Source organism: Cyphomyrmex costatus, unplaced genomic scaffold (genome assembly GCF_001594065.2).
Source record: "Cyphomyrmex costatus isolate MS0001 unplaced genomic scaffold, Ccosl1.0 scaffold158, whole genome shotgun sequence".
Classification (NCBI taxonomy): Eukaryota; Metazoa; Arthropoda; class Insecta; order Hymenoptera; family Formicidae; genus Cyphomyrmex; species Cyphomyrmex costatus.
This window is the reverse complement of record NW_017275587.1, coordinates 453,164-467,184: the sequence shown is the minus strand read 5'-3', so window position 1 is coordinate 467,184 and position 14,021 is coordinate 453,164. Positions and strand designations below refer to the sequence as shown.

Genomic DNA, 14,021 nt, shown 5'->3' with positions numbered 1-14,021 from the left:
ATAAGAACGATAAACAAGTTATTAAAATCTTATATAATAATCTTATAATTTACACAATTTTTATAATTACAATTTCTACTTGTACTTGAACTTCAAATGTTTAATTAATTTTTCTTTTTTTGATAATAAGATAATTGGATCTCTCATATTATCTGATTAAGCTTTGTAAATTTTCTAATTTTTTGCGGAGCCCAAATTGAAAATTGATGATCAGATTCAAAAGAAGAAACATTTCTAAATATTAAAAACATTATGAGATAAACATTTTCCTCAATGTTTTTGTACACTAATTTTATTTTATTTGGTCTAATTTAAAAGCAAGATTGTTTCATGTAAGTCAATGCAAGTATTTAAGGATTAATATATACCTTATTGACAGTTTATATCTACATTAATAATATATCTACATTAACGATTATGTCATTACCATATAGATTTTTAAGGAATAATACATTCCGTAGAAATATATTATACTAATGACTTGAATTGAGCATACATGTGCAATGGTATCTGTTGATACTTTTTATCTATTGTTTTCTTATTATACAATGTTTATTACTTTTGTGTTATATGTATAAGTGATCTATTCGTCTGCTATGCATATACACTGTAAAAAATAAAATGTTAATTTTAATTCGAAGGCGTTGAGTGGATTTTCTGAGCATGCAAAAATGTTAAAATTAACATTTTGTGTTAATGTTAACATTTTTCTCAGAAAATCCACTCAATGTCTTTGAGTTAAAATTAACATTTTATTTTTTACAATGTAGTATGCATAATTACGAGTAGATTAATTGATCAAGCAATTCCGTAAATATTGCACAAGATTCGAGGAAGGAAATTTATTACTTATATCTTTAGATAGTAGAATTTTCATAGGAGCAATCTCGTGTTTTTATACTATGACCTGAATGAATTTATATATACAATATAAAATTTATTCTGCGACATATATAGTAAAATTGTATGTATTGGAAATAAAAACATCGTCTTCCATTCAATGTGCCAAACTAGCGATGTGCAAATTGAATTTCATTTATAAACAAGTGCCTTATAATAAAGAATACAATCTATACTTATAACTCCTATTTTTTATAAACCTTGTATAAAAATTATTAAGAAATTCGTTAAAGAGAAAAAACGGTATGAAATATTTTGGTATACAAAATAATTATATACGTGTGCGTGCGTGCGTGCGTGTGTGTATACACATATTATTTTGTATACCAAAACATTTCATACCGTGTGTGTACACACACACACTCACACACAATACAATGTTTAATCAACGACGATCGATTTTTCAATAATGACTACATTATTTATGTCATATTTATTTATTAAATTGCTATTTTACTTTCATAATACAAGTGCAGTAGTAGTAGTAATAATAGTAATAATAATAATAATAATAACGAATAACATGATAAATATATATATATATATATATTATATATATATATATATATAGGCATTACTTGTTATATTTAAATATATACAACATTTATATGCGTGCATAAAAATTTAACAAGTTATATAATCATGTTATGTAAATATTACGTATCTTGTTTTTATTTTTTATTACATTCACTTTGGTGAGATAATTCAAATTCTATTATTTCAAAGAGGATTACTAAGGTATCCAGAGAAAAGCGAAATTGGAGTTTCTTCATTTGGTGAACTGCGTATAATAGAATACACAAATGGATGGTTTATTTTGAATTCTTCCTCGAAAACCATAGCAAAAGCCTGTACCGCAACACCTGCAACATAATCATTATAAAGCATCGGAGAAATTTCATTAAATGTCTATCTGCAAGACTCCCCTCAATTCATAAACGGAGTCGACATACCTTTTCTAATATGTAAATATGTATTTAATATTGCATATTAGATATTACAAATAATGTCTAAATTTAATATAAATAAAAAAAATTGCGATATTAATAATCTGAAAAGAGCACATTTAATACTCTAAAATGTAATAATACGAGGGCAACTTAATAAGTTCTTAGAAAATCTGTCAGAAGGCACTGGCAGTGTCATGTCACGTTACTTTTTGACAAGTAGTATCCTTCAGCTGATTACTGTCAAATTTTGAGCGGAATTTATCGAGAGGTTTTATTTCTGTAGACGATTAAAGCGAACAACCTTTGTATTTTTTGTAAAATAGAAAAAAACGAGTTTCGTGCAGTGATCAAACATCTTGTATATGAAAAGTTTAACAAGGGCTACATATGAAAAGTACTTATCGAAAGTAATCGTATTGATAATTAGATTAATTGTCGATCAACGATTTCGTAGTTTTTATAAGATGCTTCATTTTTTTCTTCCAAGTATACAAGATCTTCACATATCAGAATCATAATTCTGCCACTTGTACATATCATATCTTATTAACAATATGTTTACACGAATGATTTTTAATCATATAATATCCATGTAAAATTACTCAGCTCTCTGAAGCAATTAAATTTTTAGACTTGTCGACTTCCAACGTTTGAATTAAATAAATGTTAAGGGAGGGAAGAGATATATTGGAAATATGACGAGAATGAGGACAGTGATAATATCATATTGAAGAGATTGCGAAAAAATTTATCAAACTTTAACTTTTATGATTATTCTTGATTTTTATATTTTTTAAGATGCGATATTATATTTTTTCAAGATTACGTCGTTTGTATTTTTATATAAATTTCCGTTATGTGATCAATGATTGTATTTTAAACTAATTCAAGAATGTAAATTTCTACCCTTTATTAATTTTTTAATAAAATGTCGAAATACAAATTTGGAAAGTCCAATTATATCGAAAGTAAAACGATTGTTACAAATTTCAACGTAACTGCTTTGTGTCGGGATGCAAGAAACGATTATTATTGATCGTTGCATCACCAACTAGCGTAATCATTAATAAGTTGATTGATTAGTTTAGTACATTAATTTTATTTCTAAACTATCGAACTAATTTAATTTAATGACATTTCCGGCGAACAGCATTATAAAGGATTCCTCTTCCCGTTTCGATTTAATAATGCCATAAAGGAATGGATGATCAATATGAATCTCTTCGGTCACTTGGTTGATAATAAGAGAATAATTCACCGACTCGACTTCTGAAACAAATCATTGATCTCCGTAAGACTTCATTTTCATTATATTTTTTTGACACCCCATGTACCAAGCTTCGCGCTTTATGCACATTTTTTATTCTTATAAAGAAACGCACAATGTACATTACTTTCATGCTGCATGCTCCATTTTATTTGTATAAAGTTAGTATACTTCCTAAAGAAAGTTAAATAGTTAGGAAGTCTCTTTGTACAAAGTAATTAAAGGTTACATAGAGGATTACAGAATTCTATAGAAATGTACTGCGGCAATAGATCCGATAATTGAAATAGCGTTTCTTAATACATAATTTATTTCACTTTTGAGTTTTCATCTCTTAGTTCTTTATAATATCATATATACATATATATATATCTATATATATATATATATATATATAAAATATTATAATATTTATAAAGTAACGAAAAGTTATTTTTCAAGTAACGGTAACTGTAACGAGTTACTTTTAAAAAGCGATAACTGTAACTGTAACTAGTTACATTTTTTACTCGGTAACGAGTAACTGTAACTAGTTATTTTTAAAAAGTAACTTTCCATTCCCTGGTTAAATATGGCGAATTAACTATCGGGTTGCATCAAGAAACATTTTATCGTTTATTTAATATTGTCCTTTTGTTAAATAAGCATTGAATTTAGTTCTTTAAAATATGCACAAAGTTGACTAAACTAATATTGCCAGTAAATGAACGTAATCGTAAATAATTTTATGAATACGATGAAATAAATCTGCAGTAGAAAAGAATAATTTTAATATTTGACTGAACTATTCCACAAAATACTAGGAACTCAATAAGTTATTACTTTTGTAAGGATTGCGGGATCGACTCGAATTTATTTTCGAGCCTATAGTTAAACTTAATAAATTATCAAATAAAATAATATTATAGTCAACTTACATTTTTTTTTCATAAAACGAAGTATGTACATCATTGATTGAAGTAATCGCATTCAATTCAATTAATTGCATTATTCTATTCGATTCTTTATTAAGTTCATTTGCCGTTGCCAGGCTATCGCCACGGCCCGCACGCCGAGCTACCAATGGGCGTACACTCGGCAATAGTAGGCCGGGCGGACGTACGTTCGGTGATCTTTAAACATTAATATCTCGTCAACTAATGCGAAAATTGTAAAATGGTACTTTCCGTCTCAGTTTAGTCCGATCTATCTGACCACGATATTCATCAGGTGAATTATGGGACACCCTGTATATATCACATGGATAAAAATAAAATTGGAGAAATATAATAAAGTTTGAATCACATAAGAACTGATAATATTATTATTACCTATAGATATAAACGTACTTCTGTACCAAGGTTCATATTTTCTAACAATTACCATTTCACGTCTGTGAATTATTATGCAATGGGTTTGATGATATGTCCATAATGAACAGATTTACGATGTTTTTAGTTTTGGGGTTTAACTTGACGATGCTGTAGAGGAACGCATGATTCACTTTAAATCTCACAATCTCTGGTATGAGACTGTAGGTCCCACTTATAGCTGAAACAATTGTTCATTTACGCTGTAAAATCTTTCATTGTTGATTTAACTGTGGAAGCGCTTGTATTACAAGAAGTCTTGCTGTTTCGCACATACAATGCATATTAAATTACTACACAAACACGAACTGCTATTTTATAGTTAATTTAATAAAATTAATTTATTTCTCTCTGTTGAGAAAACTTTTGAATATCTCTGAAAATGAAAATAACACACAAATTACTATGGTTTAATCATTATTGACTCTCTTCCAGCTGCGAAATTATGTCAAAATGTGTGCATCACACATCATTCATAAATAATAAACGTCGCAATGTGCATCAATGATAATGCTACTTACAATGATCTGCATTTCTTTCTATTTAAATTTCAGACTGCATACATTGTCCAAAGAAAATTGGGAGTTTATCAAAGGTATTTTTTCTCACATTTACAACATATTTAACGATGCTATACATGAATGGACGATATATCAAAAAAATCATCGGGCTATATTCGTGCGTATAATCATTGATGAGTGACAACTGAAAAAATCGTTGAACAACGTAACACTTGTTGGTAATCTTTTTATATTGTTAATCATAATACGGCTAACTTTAGATTAGTGACTGTAAAATTTTTCACTTTGTTCAATGTGATGCGAATGTTTATTGCCATTATATATCTTTTCTTCGACTACATCCTTTAATAATTAAATATTAATATCAAATTATTGATGATAAAATTGTGATTGGTTTAATATTAGATTAATTTCAAGTTTAATAGTTTTTATTCAATTTTTAATAAAAGTTTAACAATAATATGTATGTATATAAACGTATGAGAAACTAAGCTAGATAAATTCAGATGTGCTGCGAGTTCAAAGATTTTTTTTTAAGAACTTTGTTACTGAAATCATCAGAAAATTATTGATACAAACACTCGTAAAATATTTAAACACTGGCAGCATTAATTTAACAATAATAATAATATAATAAAAGTCATTGGAAATATTTGGAAGATATATGGATGTATTACTACTACATATATATTATTGCGGATTGAGGACATATCCCCCAAAGAGTGATAAAAAACTAGGCTCTTCCTCGGAACCAACTAATTTGACGATATTATAGAAAAATGGACAATCAATCACGAAATCTTGATTTTCTTGCATACTTTTGAAGAGCAAATTCATTCCTGGAACAAATTAGAATTTATATAGATATTGTGCACGACGGAAACAGATTCCCATTGAATTTCGTTTACTGCACTGTGAAAATAAAATGTATACAGAACAATTTAAAAAAATACGCACTTGCCAAATATAAAACAATAAAAAAGACACACACTTCAGTACAAAATAAACATAAAGCAATTGAGAAAAGAAAAATATTAAAAGAAGATAGAAAACAAAAACGGAACAAAAAACATACATACGAAACGGGGCTTAAGTAATATTTAAATAAATTTAATTGCAAAATATATAATTTACCCAAGAAATAAATCTCTCTTGAATTTTCTCATTATTGATTTTAATTATGCGTAAAGAAATTAGCAAATGTTAAGTATTTGTGATAATTAAAATATTATATAATAAATTAAAGAGAATCACATTTTCAGTGCTATTTAATATTTTTCACTCGCAATGCGAAAATAGTATTTTCTTTTTAATCTTCGATCTATATATACAAGGAATTAATTAAAAAAAAATAGCGAGAAAAATATTTATTTTTCTCACGTAATACGTGAGATTTTATAATTTATTCAAATATGAGAAAAGAACGTCCATCACATTAATTTGATTAATAATTTTATTTCCAACTTCATTCCTCGTATACATACAATTATCTAAATATCTGCATATTTTATATATGTACAATTGTACGTATAGATATTTAATTTATATTTACGTCGTTAGTATAATTATTTTATTTCTCATTTTAATTAGTTTCTACATGTCTATACGTTATTAAATAATTTATTAAACAAAAGTAAAACATTTCATTTAGATGACTCGGGCGTGAAAATTCGTCCAGTGAATAAAGTCAATGGATTCGAGTTATCGAATTTATCGCTACTCTGCGCTGCTACAATAGCATATAAAAATGGGCGATTAACCGAAAATTCTTCAGATCTTCGAGGTGAAATTTTCAACACGAATCCTGCAACTATCATATACTTATTTATATTTTTATTTATCGTACATATTATATATTATGCATGCAATAAATACTTTATAATTCTAAAGTCTTTACTCAAACTTATTCTTTATTTATTCTATAATATTATACGAAATGTATATATATTGCAGAAAGAATAATAAAATAAATTAAATAAAAAATTGTACATGTGTATAAAAAACTGAATGTGTAGATTAATGTCGAATTCAGTCAGAGCAGTGTTAAGTAGATATAGTATAATGCAGAAAGAGAAAGATATTGTTAATCTATCTTTAAAGAGGATATTGTTCGTAGTATAGATTTAGTCATATATGAAGTGAATCCCACATTTTAAAGAATTTAGAAAGCCATATAAAAGCGTTTTATGCTAAGTTTCGTATTTATCATATATGAAGATTAAATTTCAACAGGAATAATATTCTAACAACAATATTAGCCAGATATATTAATAAATATTATAATTTTAATACCAAGATTAATCGACATAATAACTTTCTTATATTGTTAATCATATCTTAAATATAAGATACAATAGTTAGTCATATCTTAGATACAATAACGATTCCGGAAAATAATGTTAATATGCGTCGTCTTCCACATTTTCGAGTTTGATGAACCACAATTGACTAATAAAATTAATGATCGATAGAGATTCGCGTTATCATATTTTTCCAAAAAAACATTACCAATATCATTTCTGAAAAAAAGTATGATGCTGTTGGACGCGAGATTTCGCTGTTGACTCCTATTATTAAATAACATTCTCTATCAAATTGTTCATATAATCGTTCTCGTAACTAATAACATAATAAGAGACAAAGAGATATAAACATACGTTGAGAGATGAAAAATTAACAAAAAGATAATAAATGCGGTTCGGCCAAAAACTTTTAAACACTTAATTTGCACTTCAATACAGAAAAATGCATTGCTAAAATATTCGTTAAAAAGCAAACAAGTGCGATTAAAAATAAAGAAGGCCTAATTTATTTATATGCAAAAAAATATTAACGACACGCAATGCACACATCGCATGTCATACGTACATATATATTATTATATATATATAATATACTATATTTTTATATACACACACACACACACATATATATAATATACTATATATGCGTGTATAGTACTATAAACTGTTCTTGTTATTCACAGACTTCGTGAATTTTACTACACTTCTTTTGTTGAAGTTGAACTCATATAATTGAAAAACAAAAAGTCCTGAGATTACTTTATCGATAATAACTACCAAAAGATACGTATTTTTATCTAACAGAAAGAATACACTGAAAAAATACTATATTTTAATAAATATTTGTATGAACAGTTTTAAGTAAATATTTACTAAATATAAACACATATTTATTTATTTTATACAAAACCTATTAATTTTATTTAACTATAATTTTTTATTAAATAAATATTTATCTACTGTAAGTAAATGTTTATTTAATACTATTCAAAGAAATGTATATTAAAGTTTAATATTTTTTCAGTATAAAAAATATAGTAAAACAGATCTCACTAAGCTGCAAATTATGTTGTATTATCTTGTCAAATCGCGTTTTGTGTTAATATTTATACGTACATATGTCTGAATGAGATTTGTCATTTAGAATATATGTCAATTAATAATCGGGTTTGACTATGTATCCGGAAAACAGTGTTACAATGTTATTTTTTGTTCGTGTGTATGTAGGTTTGATGGCATAATAGAATGGTCGATCGATCAAAAAATAGTTCAATAATGGTGCAGAAGACATTGCCCAGGAGACTCTGCATTCTGAAACATTAATTATGTAGTAATATTGTGTAAATCTATCAGAAAAAATTTTCATTACGAATCTTCATATAATTGTATAGCTGCAACATCACAACAGATAACAGAATTAAGCATTATTGTAGTGATAAATGCAATTTTTTGTTTATCATATCGAAAGCTTGTACATTAATTTCATTAAATATTTGATTATATTGATTGATTTTTTGCTGATTTTTACAAGCAAAAAAGTGTCAAATTGTAAGAAATTTGCTTCGTAATGTAATAATTAACATTGATCATCGTAATATTAATTATCGCTATAAAAATACAAAAAGTGCAACAGTACGAAATACAGAACATTCACAGTATGTTGCAGTAATTCCTAAACTGGACAAAGCAAACAACTTCGATAATCGCAAATTTGCGAGCAGTAGCGACTAGTATACAAATATACATATATATAGATATCAATATTTAAACTAAAAGTGGAAGAATGAGTGACGATAAACGATCATTAATCAATTTGTATTATGGATTATAAACGAATCCGTTAAACAATGGGATGATGTTGATGTCACTGGATTTTCTGTCTATCTTGACGATACGATACACGAATGGACGATCGATTGAGAATTTTTCTGGAATTATTGAGATTTTGTCCACGACGATGATCGCTGAAACACACGATTGATTATCACATCGACCCATTTACTCGTCCACTCGTATCGCGAAATCGAACAGAAATATAACATGCAACCGCTATGTAAATTCGTGCAAGAGGAAATATAGAGTTTGGTCGTAGAATAGAAAGTAAGAAAATTAGAAAAGAATAAAATAGAAATGTTATGATGCGCAGAAATATCAAGATGTGGCAATCAAACAAGACATTACTGTGAAGCATACAAAAATATTTTTATCATACATATTTTTATTTATAATATATAAATTAAAATACTTTACAGTAACATCTCTTTTTCTTACGTAAAATTGTCGTAAATAAAATGTCCACATATTACTTTGTTATCTGTTTTTTTACATCTGTTTTGAGTTATTGTCTCATCGATACTTTCTTATGAATGGAAAAATAATATGTATATTTGTCATATAACAAATCCAAACAAGATAAAATTGAAAATTGAACTATAAACACATACACGCATATAGACAGTTTTTAAATTAATTTCTTTTAAAGATGTTGAAAAATATATAAGTCTAAGAAAATGAAATAGTAAGCTCCTATTTTATATTTAAATATTAATAACATTACTAATAATTAATTGAATTTTTATTACTTACTATTCAAACAACAATAACATATATATATATGTATATATATATCTAAGAACTAAAAATAATTTTACATTCTTTTACACAAATTCTCTCTAGCATCATTTGGAATTAAATTAAATTAAAATTTAAAAACTTAAGAATCAACAATTAACAATCAACAATATTAGGCAAAAACAAATACAAGTGAATTAACAGTTGTAATTAATTGATTTTAGCAAAGAACACCGAAATGATTTAACACATAAAATGTTACTTTTTACTCCCGACTGTTGCTAACTGAAGATTGTTTCAAGATGTAAACGATCATAAGTCAAGCATATATTAATATGCACGTTTCATTTACTGTAACTGGCTTAGTAAGTCGGTATGGTAATTATCCCGGTGAACAGTGACACGGTGTCACTGTTTCCGCTCTCTTGATCCTGAAGAATGTTGACAATATTATAAAGAAACGGACGATCGATTTCCACGTTGATCGGAAACGTCAGACAGCGCATTTCGAACCCCAATCCTGGAACAGATTATCGGATTGTTCGTGCGAACCGCGATGTAATAATGATCACAATTAATCCTTATTCGCTTCTACGAAGCGATTCGTGGCGGCACAGCAAATTAAGACATCATGCGTCCTGTTAATTAAATCATAATGTGACGAAAATGCGATGCCTAGCCTACAGTGTGCATTACCGTGTGCATTGTGATAATTCCGGATTCGGATCTATTAATATTTCTATTCATATTTTCTCTCAAGTTTCGTGAAACAACTACGTTGTGCCAATTTCGTGTATAAAAATTTAGATATGCAAAACAACTGTGTACAATTGTTTTTCAATATACAGACATCACAAGACATAACAGTGAACAAATTAAGTCCAAAAAATGAAATAAAAAATAAAATAAAAATAAAAACGTAATCTCTTAAATTAAAAAAAATTCATTTATCATAAAATCTATGGTTTTAAGACATCCAATGTCTCTAATAAATATACTCATTGTATTTTATGAAGAGATCAAATATAATATTAAAAAGACTACCTGTCTTTTTAAATATTAATTTTAAAAAAGCACTTTACGTAACGCACACTTGCCAAAAGCGAACTTAAACCATCGTACAGATGATGTAACAAAAAACATTAGAATAAGATTAAAAAATTATTTCAAGTGTTTAATATTTTATTAGTATATATAAATTCTTAAAAAATAAAAAATTCAACAATATAATAAAAAAACACATATAATAAAAAATATATATAGAAAAGGAAAATCAATGGTTGATCTCGTGCAGGCAAAATGAATCAACACTGGTTAAATGAAATTGGAAAAAGAAATTATTCACTCCCAATGTTTCGACGCTGTTATCTGTTATGTGAAGCTGGTCATGGAAGTAACAAGTTACACATAATATGCAATTTTTTGATCTTTAAGATGAACGTCAATTTGTATAAATAAACATTTCTTTCTTTTTTTTTCTCGATACAACGCAATTTAAGAGAGCTCTATTGAATTATGCTTTAAGTTGTATTGTATATATTATCGATTGGATTATATTATATCACAGTATCGATTCCGAAAAATATTAAGAATTCGCTGAAGGTTCAACGATGAATCCAACAAAAATAGGAGCTACGTTGTGTTTAATGGTGCAGTAGAAGGGTCTGTCCGCATTGAAGATTAATGGCTCGAGTAGAGGAGCTGGTCTTGATCCGAGTAAGAATATTACATCTATAAAAAGATCACAGAATCAAGTCATACGAGCATGTTGACTTATAGACACTTTTGCGCAATATTTGCATAATCTTCATCGAAGCGATTTTGTTAAAGCATGACTGAATATCTTCCTTGTCATGGAATTTCGAGCGACAGAAAGATGGAAAGATTGCGATGAAGTATTCCGTTTCGTCACATTGCATGTTGGAAATGTCGAGGAGGAGAAATTTTATCGATTTACAAGTACATAGTACTAGAAAATTAGAGAGAGAACTACGATATTTTTGTTTATTTTAAATTAATATCTGTTGCTTGATCGTCTGTGTGTGTATGTTGTGTAGGTGTAGATAAAACTGTGTGACTCTAATAAAAGTGAAATTAAGTTGCTATACTTTCTGCTGTAATTTAATTTCATTATTTCGGTTTATTAAAATTACACAATTTTATCTTTTAGTATATAAAAAGTTGGAAAAAATAATAAATATTGATGTTGTAAAGCCTATTGTCGATGCTGCTGTAAATGGATTTAATGGTACAGTGTTCACTTATTATGGACAGACGAGTTCCGGTAAAACTTACACTATGACGGGTACTTCGGAAGAACCTGGTATAAAATACCTCTAGCTATCGAATTCTCTCGACTATTTGCAACTTCTTCATCACACTTTAGTCACAGTATATACAGTAGCGCAACTCTCCCGATTTTATGTTGCCTAAAATGGAATGCGCATTCGCGAAATAGGTGAATTACTAGACTGTGCTCTTTCTCTTTTCATCCTTTTTTCGCTCTGTCAAAACGCACTAGATTCACCTAGATTTATTTGCGTCGCACTACAAACACACGAAACGTTTATTCTTTAAATTAACATTGGATTTAACAATTATTTTTAAATGGAGTAATCAATACTTCGCAGATTAATATGTTTATTTTAGCCAATTAATTTTGGTGTATAAATAAAAACGCTCAAAATCATTGTAATTTTTATATATTTAAAAAATTATATATTTTTCTACAATTTTGAAGAAATTATCATAAACATATGTTTTTAACAATATAAATAATAAATTTTGTTTATATTACGATCTATTGTACCGTGATTCGACATCAATGAGGTAAAATCATTGTGAATAATTATTAATTTATTCATTAATAATGAATAATAATTAAGTGATCATATATATAAATAAGTTACATGGAAAAAATATAAAGGCTCTATAATAAAAAATATAAATCCTCTTTTAAATACAAACTTTATAGACTTTATAATTTACATACATTGCCGTATTTTTATTCATTACTATGCTATTCCTAACGTTTCGTGAATCTTGCCGTTCACTTCATCAATGGGTTCCAACCCATTGATACTGTATCAGATTCACACACAGAACGTTGGCAATAGCAACGGATAAAAACATGGCAATAATCCATAAACAGGGCTGGGCATGTATTTAAAATATTTTTATTTGAAAACGGTAATTGTGTAAGACAATTATATCGTGTATTTTGTATTTCAACGGCGTACATGAAAATATTTTGCATTTTATATTTTATGGAAATATGTAAAAATATTTTATATTTTGTATTTCAGTATTAATAATGAAAGATTGAAAGTATTTTGTATTTTATATTTTAAATACTAAGTGTTGAAGTTTAATATTATTATTTAAATTACGAAGTACATAAAGCTTTCAATCTTTCAATTTTAAATACAAAATACGTAATACTTTCATGTACATCGCTGAAATATAAAATATAAAATCTATTTTTATTGCGAAAAAACTGTGTTTTAAATAAAAGTATTTTAAATACATGCCCAGCCCTGCCCGTAAACCTTCTGGTATCATTGAAGATAATATGCGTAAAAGTCTCAAAGCATTATCAATTTGGATACATCCTTTTTTTTACAATTCAATGAATTTTGCAACTCGTTACTATGCATGGTATATATAGGTGAATCGAATTAACTCTTATTAAGATAATAAACCTTATTAAGATAATAAATTTGTAAAATTTTTAGATATGCATAAAAAATGTGCATGGTCGTGAAACAAAAAACAGAAAGATTAAAAATCTTAAATGAATAATAGATAATTAAATAAAAATCATTACTTTAGTATAAACAATTTCCTAAACAAATTCAATGTTACAAATTCAATTTAAAAAAAAAAGAAAATGCAATTGTATAGAGTATATTCATATTGATTTTGATTATAATATCTCTTAAATCGTAATATTAAATAAATTTACTTTTTCAAGTAGCTAAATCCTATCTAATTATTAAAATTCGCTTTATATGATATCCGATTCAAAGGGATTAATGATAACAAATACGTAGATTTAGCAATTTAAAAATCATTTAAATTATTGCATCCAATTGTTCAACATTCAAAATTACGGTAAAAGTAGTTCTGTTATTATACATAAAACCAATTAAAAAAAGATA

The 14,021-nt window shown here is 27.1% G+C and overlaps 1 protein-coding gene across 8 annotated transcripts in view; it reads right to left on the bottom strand.

Moving 5' to 3' along the window:
* Nucleotides 1-1,565: 1,565 nt before the first annotated feature.
* Nucleotides 1,566-14,021, bottom strand: part of LOC108771434 (alaserpin) — a 37,917-nt gene continuing 25,461 nt past the window's right edge. For 3 of the 8 annotated variants that reach the window (XM_018536741.1, XM_018536740.1, XM_018536727.1), the window contains exon 8: nt 6,574-6,797. In XM_018536741.1, coding sequence (XP_018392243.1) covers nt 6,631-6,797 — 167 coding nt within the window. In that variant the 3' untranslated portion in view covers nt 6,574-6,630. Of the gene's footprint in view, nt 1,764-2,952; nt 3,120-6,573; nt 6,798-8,369; nt 8,602-10,090; nt 10,382-11,431; nt 11,593-14,021 lie in introns of those variants that run through there. The other 5 variants (XM_018536735.1, XM_018536730.1, XM_018536729.1 and 2 more) reach the window with 5 other exon arrangements.